Source organism: Plecotus auritus (genome assembly GCF_963455305.1).
Source record: "Plecotus auritus genome assembly, chromosome: 12".
In the NCBI taxonomy this organism is placed as follows: Eukaryota; Metazoa; Chordata; class Mammalia; order Chiroptera; family Vespertilionidae; genus Plecotus; species Plecotus auritus.
In genome coordinates this window covers 18,571,312-18,591,769 of record NC_137778.1, presented here as the reverse complement: position 1 = coordinate 18,591,769, position 20,458 = coordinate 18,571,312, and the positions used below count along the sequence as shown (strand labels likewise).

The 20,458-nt window shown below is 38.0% G+C and overlaps 1 protein-coding gene across 5 annotated transcripts in view; it reads right to left on the bottom strand.

Moving 5' to 3' along the window:
- Positions 1-4,410: 4,410 nt before the first annotated feature.
- EDEM3 (ER degradation enhancing alpha-mannosidase like protein 3) overlaps positions 4,411-20,458 on the bottom strand; it is a 65,449-nt gene continuing 49,401 nt past the window's right edge. For 2 of the 5 annotated variants that reach the window (XM_080648590.1, XM_080648591.1), the window contains exons 19-21: positions 15,638-15,823; positions 14,344-14,391; positions 4,411-8,144 (exon numbers count right to left, since the gene is read on the bottom strand). In XM_080648590.1, coding sequence (XP_080504716.1) covers positions 7,732-8,144; positions 14,344-14,391; positions 15,638-15,823 — 647 coding nt within the window. In that variant the 3' untranslated portion in view covers positions 4,411-7,731. The remainder of the gene's footprint in view (positions 8,145-14,343; positions 14,392-15,637; positions 15,824-20,458) is intronic. The other 3 variants (XM_080648593.1, XM_080648594.1, XM_080648592.1) reach the window with 2 other exon arrangements.

Below are 20,458 nucleotides of genomic sequence, written 5' to 3'. Positions count from 1 at the left end.
ACTAGGGTTCCCTTTTCTCCACATCCTCCTCTGCACTTGTTTGCTGATTTTTTGATGGTAGCCATTCTGACAGGTGTGAGGTGATCTCTCACTGTGGTTTTCATTTGCATTTCTCTAATGATTAGTGACTTTGAGCATTTTTTCATGTCTCTTGGCCATTTGTATGCCTTCTTTGGAGAAATGTCTGTTCAGGTCTTCTGCCCATTTTTTGATTGGATTGTTTGTCTTCCTTTTGTTGAGTTATATGAGCACTTTATATATTTTGGATATTAATTAACCCCTTATTAGGTGTATCATTGGCAAATGTGTTCTCCCATAGAGTGGGTTCCTTTTTCATTTTAATGGTTTCTTCTGCTGTGCAAAGCTTTTCAGTTTGATGTAGTCCCATTTGTTTATTTTCTCCTTAGTTTCCTTTGCTCTAGGTCCAAGGAGATGTATCCGTAAACATTGCTACAAGAGGTATCTGAGATTTGACTGCCTATGTGTCTGTCCGTTTTTCCCAGCACCAGGTGTTGAAGAGACTGTCTTTATTCCGTTGTATATTCTTGCCTCCTTTGTCAAATATTAACTGACTGTAATGGTGTGGGTCCATTTCTGGGGTCTGTGTTCTGTTCCATTGACTTATATGCTTATTCTTGTGCAGTACCAGGCTGTTTGGGTTACAATGGCTTTGCAGTATAGTGTGATATCTGGTATTGTGATCCCTCCTACTTTATTCTTCTTTCTTAAGATTGCTGCAGCTATTTGGGGTGTTTTATGGTTCCATATACATTTTTGGAGCATTTGTTCTAGCACTGTGAAGTATGCCATTGTATTTTAGTGGGGTTGCATTGAATCTATATATTGCATTGGGTAGTATAGACATTTTAATGATATTAATTCTAACAATCCAATAACATGGTATATGCTTCCATTTGTTTCTTCCTCTATTTCTTTTTTCAATGTCCTATAGTTTTCCAAGTACAGGTATTTTACTTTCTTAGTTAAGTTTATTCCTAGGTATTTTATTTTTTTGTTGCTGCAATGCCTTTTTAGTTTCTCTTTCTTAAAGTTCATTATTGTTATATAAAAATGTTGATTTTGTATCCTGCTACCTTGCCGAATTCATTTATTAAGTCTAGCATTTTTTTTTGATGGAGTCTTCAGGGTTTTTCTATGTACAATATCATGCCATTTGTGAATAGTGACAGTTTTACTTCCTCCTTCCCAATTTGGATGCCTTTTATCTCTTCTTCTTGTCTAATTGCTGTTGCTAGGACTTCCAGTATTATGTTGAATAAGAGTGGTGAAAGCAAACATACTTGTCTTGTTCCTGTTAAGGGAAACACTTTTAGTTTTTGCCCATTTGAGTATTATGTTGGCTGTAGGTTTGTCACATATGGCCTTTATGAAATTGAGGTATGATCCTTCTATTCTCACTTTACTGAGAGTTTCTATAAAAAAAAAAATGGTGCTGGATTTTGTCAAATGCTTTTTCTGCATCTATCTATATGATTAGGTGGTTTTTATCTTTTGTTTATGTAATGGATCATTTATTGATTTGTGAATATTGTACCAGCCTTGCATCCCTGGAATAAATCCCACTTGGTCATGGTGTATGATCTTTTTAATGTATTGCCAGATCCGATTTGCTAATATTTTGTTGAAGATTTTAGCATCTGTGTTCATTGGGAATACTGCCTTGTAATTTTCATTCTTTGTAGTGTTTTTATCTGGTTTTGGAATTAGGATAACGCTGGCTTTGTAAAAAAGAGCTTGGGAGTGTTCCTTCCTTTTAGATTTTTTGGAATAGTTTGAGGAGGGTAGATGTTAGCTGTTCTTTGAATGTTTGGTAAAACTCCCTTGTGAAGTCACCTGGACCAGGGATTTTGTTTGCTGGGAGTTTTTTGATTACTGCTTCTATTCCCTTAAGTCATATGGATTCAGCAGGCAGATGGGTTGGTAGTTAAGGTCGTTCTCATGTGCGGGGGTTTTTTTGTTGTTGTTGTTGTGTGTGTGTGTGTTTGGGTTTTTTTCAGTGAACTATGGGGTGAGATCTCCAGATGAGGGACAGGCAAGGAGTATGGAAAATTTGAAAAGAAAGGTGGTTTGAAAATTGTCTCAGAGTGGGAAAATAAATTAGCTAGAGAAATGTGGTTGAAATTTGGGGAATTATTAAATCTCATTTGAGATATGTGGTCATGATTTAAAGTGAGGCCAGTTAGCAGTGATTTCATCCAGTTCTAACACAATCAGTGAGTAGTTGGGATGAATAAGATTTAAAGTTTTGCCAAGTTAATTCAACAGGAAGAGAGGTTAATGGTGAGTAGGTTGGGAATCGAAGGGTGATGGATTGGACGGAGGTCCTGAAGAATTATCCAACTGGACAAGTTGAGAGAATAGGAAATAATGATTAGAGACTAAGGTCACAGGGCTTTAAAAAAATTTTTATAATGATACAATAAGGCAATTGGGGCTGGACGTCAACTAGCTTAATGCCTTGGTAAGGCAGAAGTGGCTGAATAAGCAGATTAGCCCTTCTAAAGGTAGCAGCTGGGACTGACTCCAGAACTTGATTTCCTCTGCAAAGGGAAGCAGCAGGGTGGGAGAATGAGGAAAGAGACGCTATCCTGCAGTGACTGTCAGATTGCCTTTGGACCTAAGGTCAATCAATGGCTTTTCTTAGAGGTTCAGAAAAGATAAAGGTGGGGATTCCTATGTAAGATGTGCCTCATGTTGCTGTAAAACTCCAGCACCAGGTGTTGGTGGGGAGAGTAGCAGCCAGTTCCTTAGTATTAATTTCCTCTACCGTGGATTAGTCTTTTTAGGGACTAATTCTCTTCTTGACAATGTGAGGGAGGGTTTCATTGTTTTTAAGAAATCCCATCCTATTAAGAGTATTGGGTAGAGATGTTCTCTAACATACCATAGAATTTTTTTTTTCTTTATTGATTAAGGTATTACATGTGTCCTTATCCCCCCATTGTTCCCCTCCCCCCACTCAAGCCCTCACCCCCACTGGTGTCTGTGTCCATTGGTTAGGCTTATATGCATGCACACAAGTCCTTTGGTTGGTATCTACCCCTTACCCCCACCCTCCCCTACCTTCCCTCTGAGGTTTGACCGTCTGATTGATGCTTCTGTCTCTGGATGAACAAAAACAGATCAGTAGAACTTTTAAACTTAAATGTTTTTCCTGTCATCTGGGATGGCGAGTACATCCTGTGACTTAACACATTGCGGACCAGTAGTTTTATTGCTAGCTTTACCCAGTGGCCAGGTAAGTTTCTATTAAACGAGTACAAAAAACATTTTACATAATGTTAAAGGCATGCTTTAAAATTAAACATCCATTGCATTTTGAAGTTATTACATGTTCTTAGAAACTAGTATCTTTTTCAAGTATTCTCATGATTGGCCACAAGTCTTAGAACAGAAAACACGAGAATGCTCATGATCCGTCCGCAATGTGTTAAGATCCCAAGGGTCTGTCAGCGGCCTCCCATTTGCTCTGTGGAGGAGAGTGGATAAAAATTATAGACCTCCAGACTGATTAGAAGGCTTTGAGAAATATGCCTTACTAGCAGCCAGGTGCTGACATATCCTTCTCAATTAACCATTAAATTACTTCTCTTAGACCTTTTAAGTTTGCTTTATTCAGAAAAGCAACCTCACCTTTGAAATCTTCCAAGAGGTACTTTAGATCCTTTAGCTGTTTCCTAAAATATTGGTGCTTTGTCCTACAGGAATGGAGGCACACGGACCGGAAAGAATGTCCAGAGAACCTAAGAATGGATGCTACCATTTCTAAATGTCAATCTCTGCTGGGAAGGTAGTGGCTGAGCACAGAAAGGTGAGCTGAAACTGAAATGAAGGTGGGAGGAGGGGTGAGGCCTGGCAAAGGGAGGGAGAGGACAGCACACTGGAAGGAGCATGGACTCCCAATGCCCAGTCACCAAAGGTGGGGCTCGGAGTAAGACGCTTAGAGCTTAAGTCTTAGTTTGCGCATCTTTAAAGAAAGTAATGATCAATCAATAAATAATACTATTAGGTCTTTCAAGATATCTGAACTTAGAAGCCCAGAAGTGTTACAGATGAAGAGCACAGTATCACAGGACCTGAAAGGGGCTGCTAACAGAAAATGTCACTGGAACTGAGTGCTACTCTTGATGACAATATTGAGAGGACAAGTGATTTTATGTGAGTGAACATGTTGCCAATATTGACACTGTGAATCACTAACTGTACTCGAAGGGTCCTTGGCACTGGTGGAGCTGCTGAAGATATGTTTGTGTTTCTTTACCCTAAGCTGTCCCTTAAATTTATTCCCGTGGGGTAAAATAGAAATTAAAGGAAAGGTGACTTTTAAAAGAGATCAAAGTATAAACATATGCAAAGTGACATTAAAAGTTCAAATTAAAACTAGACCAGAATATTTACATGTTTTATTAAATCTTTACAATCAGTAATTATAATCAGATACACATTTATATACAAGGATTATATACATTTTGCCCAGACTTTTACATCACAGTACATAGTTTCCCTTAGAAATAGTGTATACATTTATCACCAAACAATAAAATCCAACAACAGTAGTGTTACAGCACCTATTAGTACAGACATCTTATCTTTTTCATAAATTACATCATAAGAAAATATACGGCTGTAAATTGGGCTTTTAAAAATGTCTCTTATAAAATCTGAACATACAATATTTCATTCACAGAATGTTTTTTTCTATGTTCTGACTAAAGCCTTGTGCAGAAAACGACCGGTTGGAATATTCACTAAATGCCCCCACCTAAACAATTATAAGCACTATTTGAATTACTTATGCTGAGCTTTCTTTATGATGAATTTGGCATGGGGTTTGGTGAGAGAACAAATGCTGGTTTTACTATGAAAAGGGCTGTGTGACCGTAATTTAAGACAAATTCTTAAGGGAGTAATTAGAATATCAGAGTGTGCACAATTTTTCATTTTACTCTTTAATACTGTGAAGTAAAAAGTATAATGTCAAAAACTATTTGTTCTGAAATAATAACTATGTTCTTGTTGGAAGCCTATTAATGTTAAAAAGAAAACCTACCCAACAAAATATCCCACGCCAAACTAGTAAATTACAATTCTTTCACAACTAAAACTTTATGGCAATTAAAGTATTGCAAATTAAGGGTATATCATTTCAATAGACTCTGATAAGCAGAAAAAAACTACAGCTATTTTTAGTTGGTAAACAAGTTAAACTTAAATACCTGAATTAAATACTTGCTCTAATAACTTTCAGATAAAAGCCTTACTTGATTCCAGGTTTGTAAACATTGTATAACTCCTCCTTAGTCAAACAATTTTATGGCTGTGGTGATCACTTCAGCTCTATTTCTATGCAGTCAACATTTAACTGAGGTAGACCAGATGTTTCTAAAATTCAGGGTTTCTTAGACTCCCCTGAATCTTTAAGAAGTAAATAAAATCTCTATAGAAGTTATTTTAAAAAAAACTCTAATGCTGTTGGAATTTTTTAATGAACTGAAAAACAACTTCATGGCAATATGTCAATTAAGAAATGTAGAGGCAATTGCAATGTTGGAGTTATACTTGACTTTCCCCCATTTAAGAAAGGGTATAATTCCTTCTGGGCGCTGAGTATAACTTAATTTTCTTTCCTGTCTTGTTAAGGATTCACTTTTCTAAACAAGCAAGCAATTTGCTTCTAGACCTCAATGAATGGCAACAACTCCCCCTAATGGCCAAGGAAGGTAGAGTGGCAGTAAGCTGGCTTTTCCTTGTATGCCACAAAAATATTTGCTGGGGAGAAAAAAATGTTTTGATAACTTAGAAAAGTGAGATTTAAACAACAAACAAAATCAAATCACTAAATATAAGGCTTCTGGAATCAGTCTTAGAGGAACATCTGCTCCCTTTCGCCAAGCCCCAGTCCTATAAATCAAGGTAAGTAATTAAGCTTTAGCTATGTTGGCAGCTTTGCAATTAAGGTGAACAAAGCACTAAGTCTATCCCTTTGTGAACTCTATGTATTATAGCTCTATCTTCGTACGCCAAATTTCACATGCAGTGACTAAAAATATCCATTTTGGTGTCAGGTTTAATTAAGGGCCAATAAAGATCTTATATACTAATCTACACCCCCCCCCCAACAAGTGAATTCTCTATTAGATTTATAGTTCACTGACCCAATTAAGTTTAGCTGGAGTTTCTGAAAGCAGCGATTTTTCCTCTTATAAAAGAATACATCTACCTGGATCTAAGACACACTGTACATGAATAGACACAAGTACAACACAGCACTGCTGTTTTTTTAACAGCTTCATACACAGTTTCAGTTCGTCAGTACCTCAAAACTGTCTTAGGAGGTTATATGTAATGTCATGGTAAAGAGAAAGAAAATTAAGTCTCACAAAAACTATGCCTTTAGAACACATTCAGGTAAATTTAAAAAAATAAATAAAATGAATAAAGCCATGATTTCAACTACAGAACTGTCTACAGCTATCAACAACAAAAAATTAAATGTGGCCAGCACCAGACTGCCACAAAAAAAATTTTATTAAGCTATATGGCTGCATGTTAGTTGGTACTGTGTAAGTTTTCTACACAGGTTACCATACACTAATTTTCAAGTCCGTATCAGAAGGAGTATTTGTTTTAAGAAGAAAAAGCAAATTTAAAAACCATGATTCAACAGAAAATGTGACAGGCTCCTTAGGTCCAACTTTGGAAACCAGTTACCACAGCAGGACCATGGCTTCCCAAGACAGAGAAATGGAACAGAATGTATTAAGCTGTCCGTCACCTGGGCCTTGTGGCTCAACATGCATACTGAACCTGGGATGGAGTAAGGCGGTGACCAGAGGGAATCACCTCTAAGAGAAATGAACTGGAAAGGGTTATCATTTACCCTATAAGCATCTAGCACTAAGTTCCACTTCAGAGTAGTCACAGCTTTCCCTATGGAAGGCCCAATGGCAAGCTCATATTGCAACAGTATAGTTTCTCCCTTGCTCCATTTTTCCAAAGTATTAAGTAACTAATTTCCACATTATAGTAGATGACCTTTTTACCTGGTCCCAATGTTTAGTCCTTAAGCAGAGAACTCACTGAGAAAGTACACTGGCTTCACCTTTGGTTTACATGAAAAGGACATTATTAAGAGGGGGGGAAACCAAGTCATTTTGATCATCTGTTACCCAATGAAGCAAGTGAAAGTGATGAGCAAGACTGTTCTCACCGTGAACACATTTGCTTCATAACCACTTAGGTCACTTTGAGTGTTTCTGTGAAGGCAGCACAACCAGAATGCCCACAGTACGCTTGGTGTTTCCCGGAAGAGACTCTAACCCCCAAACCTAGAATGTCAAGCTTCCTTTAATTGGGAGCAGTACTAATTCCTACTCCACACCCCACTGCTAACCGGATTGGCTTCTCGTTTGTCCAGAGCCTGCAGAAACCTGGATCCAAGGCGCGTCCCGTAGTCTTCTCCTGGCCCAGGTGGTGCGGTGCTGCCATCGAGGGGACTGTGAGTTTCCATTTCTCAGGGGACAGTTTGAAACAAGGTCAATTCTAACATAGCAAGCTCCAGGCTCCTATGATAACCAACTATCCCAGTCAGAACGCGGCTGCTCGTCACCATACTAAAGCCTCCCACTGGAGAGCCTGCTTAGTATGAGGGTGTCCATTCACCACAGTTTACCTACTCTTGTTAAATACCTACCACCGGATTCTTCAGAGTCATAGTTCGCCCTTCTTCATCATCATTTTCTTCTTCATCATTTCCTTCTTCAGCATTTTAATTGCTTTCATATCTTCATTCCAGTCTGCTACTATGGGATGTACGGGCTGGCCCTCTTTACCCCAGCTGACGTTGGGATTGGAATCTTCCTCAGTTTCTGACTGTTCTTCATCTTCATCGAAATATGTACATTCACCATCAAAGCCTGTAGGCCCAGGGTTTTCTGTGGGATCAGAATCCTGCTGGGAAGGAGAAGCGCTTGCAGCAGCATTGTCCGTAGTTGCTGGAGATGATGATTCTGAGTGAGAGTTCAGAGAACTGTCCTCCGGAGGCTCTCCATCCACCAGATCCACTTCCTGGGAGCCTGATGCGGTCTGATCAGCACTCGGAGGCTCATTGTCCGTTTCAGGATCTGTGTATGAAAGAAACGCGTTCCATGAAACTTTTCCCCTAAAAAGGGGTATCACAATCAAATGAAGAAATAAAGCTTTTAAAAAACATATTAATGCAGAACAATAAACAGTAATATTAAGTTATTGCCTTTTAATAATGCGACCACATTTTTCTGTACATTAATCTTGCAAAATGGGACAAGAAGAAAATAAACGTATTTCCAAATAACAGATAAGACTGCCTCCAATGGATATGAGTAAATGCCAAGATATACACTAGATAATACTATTAAAATGTTTACATTTGCATTGTATCTCAAAAATTTATTAAATATCTAAAGTCTGGGAAGCTTGCACATGAGAACATATTAAATAGAATTTTAAACAGCACATATCGTTGCTATATTTTAAGATAAAAGTCTTTTGGAAAGTGAAATTCCCACTCAGTAAGCCATGAAAATGCAGATAATACAAAATTTTGGATGATTTAAAGGCATTGATGTGATTGGTTAAAATATTTTCATAAAGATAACATGTGAGTTATCTGTTTCATTATTGTTGGTCTAAGAATTATAAACTAAAATCATCCTAAAATCCACTGGAAGGCTAACTAGTAAGTTAAACCCTCTTATAATGAATACATAATGAAACCACCAGAGGCATTTTACTTAGGGTTCTGACAAAGTGTCTAAATAGCGCCCAAGTGCTGCACCAACCCGTCTCTGCAGAAGGTCAGCAAACACCTCCTTGGCAGGCACTGTGCAAGGTGCTAAGGGTAAAACAGGCAAAAACAAACACCAGATATGCCCCTATGGATCTTAACAGCTGGGGAAAATGACATTTCTAAAGAATCACAAAATAAATGGAGAACTCTGACAAGTGTTCTTAGTGCCACTGTAATCAAAACAACCTGGTACTGTCACAAGAACAGGCATATAGATCAGTGGAATAGACAGCCCAGAAATCGACCCAAGCCATTACGCTCAATTAATATTTGACAAAGGAGGCAAGAACATACAATTGAGTCAACATAGTCTCTTCAATAAATGGTGTTGGGAAAATTGGACAGATACATGCAAAAAAAGAAACTAGACCACCAATTACCATCATACACAAGAATAAACTCAAAATGGATTAAAGACTTTAAGTCTTGAAACCATAAAAATTCTAGAAGAAACCATAGGCAGCAATATCTGACATTTCTTGTAGCAATATGTTTACAGATATATCTCCAAGGGCAAAGGAAACTAAGAAAATAAATGAAACTACATCAAAATAACTTCTGCACAGCAGAACAGATTTGGCAATGATACATCTGATAAAAGGATAATTTCTAAAATATATAAGGAACTTATACAACAGGAAGATAAACAATCCAATAAAAAATGGGCGAAGGACCTCAATAGCCACTTTTCCAAACGGGCATACAGACAAGAGACATATGAAAAAATGCTCGAAGTCACTGATCATCAGAGAGATGCAAATTAAAACGATAATGAAGTATCACCTCACATCTTTCAGAATGGCTATCATCAACACATGGCAAGTTTTGGCGAGGATGTGGAGAAAAGGGAACCCTAGTACACTGCTGGTTGGAATGCAGAATAGTGCAGCCATTATGGAAAGCAGTATGGAGTTTCCTCAAATTAAATATGGAACTGCCATTTGACCCAGTGATCCCACTTCTGGGAATAGATCCTAAGAAACCTGAAATACCAATCAGAATGTATGCACCCCTATGTTCAAAGCAGCACAATGTACAATAGTTAAGATCTGGAAACAGCCCAAGTGCCCATCAATAGACAAGTGCATAAAAACGCGGTGTGGTACATTTACAACATGGAACACTATGCAGCAGTAAAAAAGAAGGATCTCTTACCCTTTGAGACAGCATGGAGGGACCTGGAGAGCATTATGCTAAGCAAAATAAGCCAGTCAGAGAAAGACAAGTATCACATGATATCACTCATATATGTAATCTAATGAACAAAATAAACTGATGAACAAAATAGATTTGGAGATATAGAAGCATAGAACAGACTTTGGAACCTCAGAGGAAAAGTGGGGGAGGGTGGGTGTAAAGAGATAAAAAAAACTTGTATGCATATATGCATAACCCATGGACACAGACAACAGGGTGTGACTGCCTGGGTGGTACGTGGTGGGGACAGGCTAGAAGGGGTCAATGGAGAAAGAGGGGGGACATATGTAATACTTTCAACAATACAGATTTAATTTCTAAAAAAGGGGGGGAAAGGAGATTTGAATGTTTCCTTCAAAAAGTGACACTTGAAAGGTAATTTATTTTTAAAGTGACATTTGAGCTGAGATTTATAAAATGAATGGAATTAGTCAAAGAAGCGAGGGGAGATGGGCCAATTCTAAAACCAAAAAAACTGAAGGAAATACAGGCAGGCAGGCAGGTATAGGTGGGTGGCACATATACACCAATTGATTAGGTAGGATTACCTGACTAGGGAAGTTTACATTCTCAGGGTGTATGTGCTGGGGGGGGGGGGGGGGGAAGGGGGAGAGGAGGAGGACCCAAGCATTCTTTCTCTTCTAAGCTGTGAAAAAGGTGCATTTTAACTGAGACAATTAGGAAAATTGGGGTGCCCAAGGAAGAGGAAGCAGGGCTGCTTAGAGCTCAAAGATGCTAGGGAGAACAACAACAACAAACCTTCACATTTGTTTCCAGACGGCAATAACCTAGTGTAGAAGGAAAGGGAAAGGTGCGGTGCCAGGCCATCTAGAAATCAAGGTTGTACTTGGGTAAAACAAAAAAACTACCCTAGGTACCTACTATACAACATCGTTTTAGAAATCTAGCTAACACAACAGGGTAACAGAATAGTCATTGTAAATATAGAAAAGGAAACGTCAAATTGTTTTTAGATTGTGTTGTATACTTAAACTCAAAGCAACTCTTAATTTTTAAAAATACTATTAACATAATTTGATAAGGAGGGTAAAAATAAAACATATATACCAATGATCCTTCTATAGTAGCAATACTGGTTAGAAATAAAAGTTAAGTACACTTTTCATAGTAAAAGTAAAAGCTACAAAATATAGAACTGAATTTATTATGAAAGATACATGACCCATATTGCTTAATACTATAAAATCTTAATGAAAATATAAAAGAAGATCTGATTAAATTTACAAGTAAGGTTAAGTTCCTGGATGGAAAGTCTTAATATTTAACAAAATTTTCCCATTTATATGTGAATTTAGGAATGGTGTATCAGAAACACAGAAGCAAAAGAAGAATGATTAAATGGTTTTAATCCTCACCCAAGGATATGTTATTAATTTTTTGAGAGATAGAAGAAAAGAGAGCGAGAGAAACATCAATGTGAGAAACACCAATCTGTTGTCTCTCATCCCCACCCTGATGGGAGATAAAACTGGAAACCTTGTGGTATATGGGATAACAGATCAACCAATTGAGGCCCCTGCAGGTACACAATTATTAAGTTTTAATAATGAAAGGACAAGGGAACTTTGGGGAGAGACTTAAAGACTGGATGTCCTATAGTCGTTCATTCATCTTCACAACCAGCTAGTGACTCTTTACTGAAAGCAAGGATTACAGAGATGAGAAGTAGGTAAAGCAGCATAATGTAACATAAATGTCAACGTAAAACTATATTTAAAAAGTGCCCTCCAATTTTACCGATGAGAATAAGAAAATTTCATTAAGAAGATGTCATTTAAACTGGGTATTTAGCATGGCTAAATGTTCTCAAAGAGAAAAAAGACCAGGGGCTTTTAGGGATTAAGAGGCATTTCTAGAAAGAGGGAAGTAACTTTGCAAATTTAAAAATGAGAAAAATGACATGGCTGGACAGAGAGGGTAGGTACCTACCAATTCCACTAACAAGAATGATTTCGGCGCTACTTTCCTGCAATGAGGCCATCTGCATACAGAGTAGATTTTTCTCCTCAGAATCAACTCCTTTCCCACAGCAACGCAGCTTCTACAGTCCAACCTTGGAACATGTTTAACCCAATCAACTTCAGGGGGGAGAGGCTTAGGAAAAGTTGCTAACACTGCCAGTTCAAAGCAGGGACCTTTCTTTTCTCTCCCCATTTTCTCTGGCTGCCTCCTTCTCAGACAGACACAAATACAGAAGCAGCCCTGAGCTGTCAAAACTCTGAGCCTACCTGTAAACTGCAAACATAATAATGTACTGAAATACAGATCTCTTTTTCCCTGACAAAAGGAAACTTGTTCTTAATTGTAAACTGTTTCAACTTGGAGCTAAAGGCAAGAAACACAGTGTTTTCGTTTGTGGGCACAGGATTAGAATTAGTACTAACAGACTTCACACTTTGGAAAGATGGGACACCTGAGAGACACGGTATTAAAACTTCTGTGGATACAACATTCCCCCTTGATAAATTACTAAGTCGTTACTTCTGTGTACAGTAGTTCTTATTTACAGGAGATACATTCCAAGACCCCTAGTGGGTGCCTGAAACCACAGAGTGCCAAAACCTGTATGTACTGTGTTTTCTTCCTATACATACATATCTATGAAAAAGTTCACTTTATAAGGCACAGTTAGAGATTAACAACAATAACTAATAATAGTATAGAACAATTATAACAATATACTGTAATAAAAGTTATGTGAATGTGTCTCTTGCTTTCAAAATATCTGATAATTGATCTGGCTACTAAGTGACTAAAGGGCAGGGAGTGTACACAGCATCAATATGCTAAGTGATTCACATTCAGAACAGCAGGCAATTTAAAACTTAGAAGTTGTTTACCTCTGAAGTTTCCCATTTAATATTTTTGGATAGTGGTTGACCAGGGGTAAATGAAACCATGGAAAACAAAACTGCAGATCAGAGGGGACTCCTGTAGTAAGGTATCTGAACATTCTTATTAGCAGATAGGACTATTGTAGATCTATATTAATGGCTGGGCCTTATCATCTGAATCGGAAGGTGGGGGTGGGAGTGGGGGCTTGTTCTGGGGCTTCTATTTCTGTATTAATATGTGGGAAGAACTGCTTCATCAAAACTATGTGACTTTATAAGGGAAATATGTATTTGTGGAGTGAGATTTTTAGAAAGAGCAATCTGAAGGTCATGTTATTGCTCAGATTTTAAAGATGCTATTATTTGGTGTTCTGATGTAATCCCTCGATGGTACAATATGTCCAGATACATAGCTGGGAATTTAAAAGGGGCACCTTCTTGGTCTTGTTCAGTGTTTCTCCAAGTGTACAACTACCTGGGATGCTTATTTAAAATATCAGATTCTGATCCTCTGCCTTCAGAGAGTCTGATTCAATATTCTATAGAACTCGGGAATCTACACTTTTAACAATACAGTGGCTGATTCTGATGTGGAAGACAAGCATGACGTATGCAGTAATGGCCCAGGACAAATGAACAATAACCACTATCAACATTAACTTCTTAGGATGTTTCCCTAATAAAGTAGTTGATTTCATTTCAAAGAACTATTATCACTGATTTTTTTACATCGATAAATATTAACAATTATACTGCAACTTGCTGCTGATTTAGCTATACAGTTCTTGAAAGAACTGCACAAGGGGAGTTTTCTTAAGACTTTTGGGCAAAAGGTCACTCTATTACAGAATCACAGTTCAATAAATGTGTAGACTATCAAAATTTTAAAATACATACTACAGTATAGTTTAAATAAAGCCCCTTTACTGCGAGGTTCTTAAGGGAATACTGTTCAGGTAAATTTTTTTGGTAGTAGTAGAACTTATCTTTTCTTATATCCTATTCTCTGTTATGGGAAGCACATGCTTTTAAATTATCTCATAGTCCTACCCCATGCACCCTGACAAACACATGTGTTTGTAAAACAAATCAGTATTTTAAAGAGTTTTTACTATATTCAAATAAAAATTGATCAAAAGTAATACATCCAAAACAACAGTGTCTTTGTTAGTGACTTGCACGGACACAAACTAGTGAATTCTTATTCCATGGGATATTTAATTTATAGAATTTGTTATAACAGGATCAATAAAGAATTATATGGGACAGCTGACTAGACATGAAATAATCTAATCACATTAAATCGGATGCTACTGTGGTATCCACTAAACCAAATTTATATATATATATATGTACATGTATGTACACATATATGTGTATATATATACACACACACACACACATATATAGATAATTTGAGGCCTATTAAATGAAGATACTTACTACTATTAATAATGTAGCTTGGAATCATTTTACCTTTTAATATTGCTGCTGAAATTCCAATGGTAGCAAAAAATAGGGGGAAAAAGCAAAGGTATTAAAGAGTTACATGGAGTAATAATTTGCCTGTTTGATGTGCCTAAATGCATAAATGTAGGAAGAAAGATCTGAGTTTAGAAAAAGGGCTCATAAAAACATCAGGTAATAGGAGGATCACAGAAGATTGGAAATCCTTTCTATTTGGCTCTGTTTCCATCTATTACATCCTCACATGCAAGATACTCACTCCACTGCTCTTAAATAGCAGACATGTGAAAGAACCTCAAAGAAGAACAAAGGAATACAAAAGGACAGAACAGAACACTGATTTGGCTAGCAGATTATTGCTGAACTTTTTTTTTTTTACTGCTCCACTTGGAAGTTATAATGAATTAAACCAGCATAAATATCAAACAAACATCCCAGGGGATTCAACAACCCTATAGAAACTATACAACTTTATCCATTTAAGGGGGGGGGGGGAGGAGTATAGCTCTCTCTGTAGTGTCTCTGGTGGATAAGAAAAACTGCTACCAAAACAGGATCATAGTCTATGTTGGACGGTTCACTTTCCCTCGTTTCCCCCCTATTCCTGGGTGTGAAACAATAATAGTAAGACATTGCATTTATACAGTAATTTGGGTTTCAAAGATCTTTCAAATTACTCACAAACATTTTGGCTTAGAGAGGAAGAGATACTCTCATGAAGTAATAAGGCACATGGGAATGTCTTGTTCTTCAGACATCACCATTTGCAATTCTTGTAACCTATAAACAGATCTCAGTGGAGAGAAGCTGCTGGATTTCTACTGCCTTCACTACAACTGTGGTCATTCGATTATAGGTGGCCTGGTGAAACCCAATTACTATTATGTTGTATACAACACCATTCTACACAATCTCTTTTTACTCCTTATAAAAGAAATATAAGATGCAATATCAGTGAAATTGAATGGTGAACATCTGTGGATATTAAAATGGCTCTCTGGATGTAATCTCTTGTATTATCATCACTGGGCAGAATCAAAGCAGGAATTATAAATTACATATTCAATTCTAAAAACGTCCTAACTTGGTAAACAAAGCTAAATAAATGTTTTACTGCTCTTATTTCCAAATGAAAAATATATTTGGAAATCTTTTAAAAATTGTACTTATTTTACCAGTAATCCAGAAATAAATTTTTGTCACTCACTTTTGTTATAAAACCAGTAAAATTAGTGCTGAGCTGCATTAAAACAAATGATTTTATCCTTACCTCTGTCTTTTGCTTTGTCAGAAAGGAGCACTTCCACCTCCTCGTATTCCCGGATAGCATCCAATATGATACTTCCTTCTTTACTGAATAGGAACAGCATGGGGATCTTGATGTCATCTGTGTCTTTTCCGTCACCTGCCATCTGGAACAGAGGGGCAGTATCACTGCTGCTTCCCTCATTGTCATCTAGACACAAACACAAATTTATCAATCAAAAAGGTTTATCTAGCAAATGCTACTGTTTTGTACCTGTTGGTCGCAATGATTTTATGCACCAAGAACCATAAAAACAATAAACATACTTTTTGGACCCACTAATTCTATTCCTAGAAATTTATCCTGGGAAATAATTCAAAAGAAGCAAAATGATCTATGCCCAAAGAAGTTTACTGATCTGCTTGCTATCTATAATTGTGAACTCTAAGCTATTATAAATTATAGTGAACTACTTAATGGAACGCATGGAAAACCAAAATATTACAAGGAAAGAGTATAATATAAAAGTCTATGATTAGGACAGTAAACATTTCATATGCTTATGAAAAAGCCTAGAAATGGAAAAATTCAAAGACCTGGTTGGATGACAAAGATAGAACTAAAAATAAAATTTTATTGTGCTTTAGAATTCCTCTAATGGCATAATCTTCCTTTACAAAATTATAAATTCGTAGCTGTTTTTTATATACTAGTCACAAAGAATAATTATGACGGTAGTGGTTTTTCCTCTATAAGTAGGATTAAGCACTGGTGTCATTTTACATTGGTTAAATAGTAGTTGTAGGACTGCCAAATACTGTTTTACTGGCGATGCCAGTACTGCGCACCGCTAATCTCACATGCCGGTCTGCCTAGAGAGCCTGCCTGTCCCTCCTCTGAGGACTCACTCTGATAGGCCCTGCTAAGTGGAGAATACCACATAGGACCCATCCCCTTTGCAACAACTGATTATACGAAGGACAGCTTCCTGACCCTCAGTGTCTCTGGGGGAAGTGGCACACAGAAAGACTGTTTCAGTTAGCAGTGGGAATGGCCACTTGAGTACTGATGAGCAAAGAGGGAGCAGGCTGGTGAGAAGCTGGAGAATGAAGCACAACTGCAAAGAAATGCAGAGTTCTGCCGTGTCGCCAGGACCCCGAGACAGAGACAAAGATGTGAAAAACGTGAGCTCTCATGCTCCTAATGATTTTCAGCTCCCACTTCCACGTCTTCAGAATATTCAGGTCTATTTCTTACTCTTGGGTTCAATGAAAATATATAATCCATTTCCATGTAGTAAACAAACCTCTCTTCTTAAACTAGCTTAAATAAATTGTCTCCGCAGCTGAATGATTTCTAAGATAATCTGTACTTCTAGTACTTGCAATAAAAAAAACTAAGCCTTAATTTGATCATTTATATGTAATTAAAACCAGTAGAAAAAACAAACAAAATGTCTCATCAGAAATAAAAAAAAAATACTTTAGGGGAAGAAGTTACAACACAAGAAAGTTTCCCTTCAAAATTAAATTTTCTGAGAATAAGGATCATTGCCTCTTAATTTATTTACCCACAGAACTCAGTATAGAATTTTGTAACAAATAGAAAATGTCAGCCTTGACAAACTTTGCAGAGTAGAGAGCACATGGGAATTAGAGACTTCATCACAAAATAGGGAAACTCTAAAATACTCTGCATATGTTCCAGACATTATTTTCACTATTTTGTATTTTTAGTCTCAGTAAGAGATGTTCAAAATGATAGTGATGCCAAGCTATTAAATTCTTCAAAAAATAAAAAGAAACTCATTGTGGAAAATAACCAAGGATAAAAAGATGATTTCAGTCAGGCATCACCAACTTTTCAAGTAATTGGTCAGATAGTGAATGTTTTAGGCTTTTCAGTTCTCTGTTGCAACCACTCACTCCACCACTGCAGATTGAAAGCAATCACAGATAATATGTAAACATACTGGCACGGTGGGTGCCAACAAAACTGCTTTACAGAAACAGGCGTGGAGCTGGAGTGGGCCTGCAGGCTATCATTTGCCACCTACTGATTTAAGTTATTAAGCAGCATTCTCCTCCTACTACTTAACTAATGGAATTTATACAATAATTAAATCAACATTGGAGTGCTCATAAGGAATAAACAAAAAGAATACTTTTGAGGAGAAACCAAGATGGCGGCATAGGTAAACACCTGAACTTGCTGCCTCGCACAACTTCAAAACTACAACTAAAAGACAAAACGGACATCATCCAGAACCACAGGAAGGCTGGCTGAGTGGAAATTCTACAACTAGAAGGGAAGAGAAAAGCACACTGAGACTCAGAGGAGCTGCGGAAGTGCAGAGGTACGGAGGTGCCCGCACGCAGAGAGGGCTGGCAACGGAGTACACAGCTGGCTTTTTCAACCCTCAGGGAGACACAAGCTCCCGACTGCTCTGAACTCCAGTTCTCGGCAAGACTCTGGGGACCCAGACTCATTCGGGGAGAGAAACTAGACAGGCAGTGGGCGGAACTCAAGGGCAGCTTTCTCTCAGAGGTGCTTGCAGGGATTACCAAGGGACACTGAGACCCGGGGGCCCTCTTAGGGCAGGGCTGATGGGAAGCCATTGCTGTTTGCTCCGCCTTGAGACTCTACCCCATTCAAGCTGTGCACAGAGGCTTTTGCATATCAATGGCCTGGTCCTTTGAAATCTAAACTTGCCTAACAAACTGCAGCTGAGTCAGAGAGACCCAGAACATCCAAAACAAGGCCCAAGGCCCCACAGTAGCTTGCATTGCTTCACAGCTGGGCCTCATCTGGGCACCTCCAAAACCCAAACAAAGAGGAGGAATCTGCAGATCTCTCCGTAGCTCCTGCTGGGTGGCCTCAGGCAGAGGCTAAATTAGCACCTTCTTAGAGATCCAAGAGCCAGTGTACCCAGGGGTCAGAATAGGACCATCCAGATTACAACTCCTCAGATCCATAAGGAACACACTCAGGGGGCAGACTCAGTGAGCACCAAAGCCCCACTGAAGCAAGTCGTGCCTCATAAAGGTGTCTCCAGCACAGAAGTTCTCCCATCGTAGACACAGCTGATCCTCACAGCCAACTGGCCTGGAGGTCAATTCCTCCCAGTGATACCAACAACAATCAAGGCTTAACTACAAGAAGACTGTGCACACAGCCCACAAAGGGGTGCACCAAGAGTGTCCACCTCAGGTAACTGGGGAGGCTGAGCCACTGGACCCTATAGGACACCTAGCACACAAAGCCACTCTATCAACTCAGGGAAGCAGCCAAAATGCGGAGACAAAGAAAGAGGTCACAAATGAAATGGAGAAAAGAAAACTACTGGATATAGAGTTCAAAACCACGATTATAAGGTTTTTCAAGAATTTTCTAGAAAAGGCCGATAAATTTAGTGAGACCCTCGAGGATATGAAAAAGGACCAAATTAGAAATTAAGCATACACTGACTGAAATAAAAATATACAGAGATCCAACAGCAGACTAGAGGATTGCAAGAATCAAGTCAAAGATTTGAAATAAAAAGAAGCAAAAAACACCCAACTGGAAAAGCCAAAAAAAAAAGAAGAATCTAAAAATATGAAGATAGTGTAAGGAGCCTCTGGGACAACCTCAAGCGAACCAACATCCGAATTATGGGGGTGCCAGAAGGAGAGAGAGCAAGATACTGAAAACCTATTTGAAGAAATAATGACCGAAAACTTCCCCCACCTGGTGAAAGAAATAGACTTACAAGTCCAGGAAGTGCACAGAACCCCAAACAAAAGGAATCCAAAGAGGACCACACCAAGACACATCATAATTAAAATGCCAAGAGCAAAAGACAAAGAGAGAATATTAAAAGCAGCAAGAGAAAAACAGTTACCTACAAGGGAGCACCCATACTATTGTCAGCTGATTTCTCAACAGAAACTATGCAGACCAGATGGGAGTGGCAAGAAATATTCAAAGTGATGAATACCAAGAACCTACAACCAAGATTACTCTACCCAGCAAAGCTATCATTCAGCATTGAAGGTCAGATAAAGAGCTTCACAGATATGAAAAAACTAAAGGTGTTCATCACCGCCAAACCAGTATTATATGAAATGCTGAAAGGTATTCTTTAAGAAGAAGAAGAAGAAGAAAAAGGTAGAGATAAAAATTATGAACAACAAATACATATCAACAAGTGAATCTAAAAATCAAGTGTATAAAAAATCTGATGAACAGAATAAACTGGTGAATATAATAGAATCAGGGGCATAGAAAGGGAGTGGACTGACAATTCTTGGGGGGAAAGTGGTGTGGGGGGTGCAGGAAGAGACTGGACAAAAATCGTACACCTATGGATGAGGACAGTGGAAGGGGTAAGGGCAGAGGGTGAGGTGGGAACCAGGTGGAGGGGAGCTATGGGGGGAAAAAAGAGGAACGATTGTAATAATCTGAACAATAAAGATTTATTTAAAAAAATACTTTTTCACTGAAATAAATCCTAATATTTTAAATGCCTTACTTTTATTTACCCTAAATTCAAAAAGGAAATCTTTCCTAATTAGAAAGAAAAAATTCAAAATGGATTTCCCCCGTGAGAGAAGCTATGCAGAAGAACTGTGCAATTAGAATGTGACCTCAGGTCTTTTAGTTCTTTCTAAATGTAAATTCCTCCCTACTTGAAGCATAGAAAATTTTATATTTTCCCTGGTAGTCATGGCCTGCTTGTCATGATATGATTTCCTACAAAAAATAAATAAATAAATAAAAGCACACTGGTTGAAATGCATGAGTGAAATTATTTAAAGTTTGTAATTTCAGAGGGGAAAGACCTTAGGAGATAAAAATTTACTA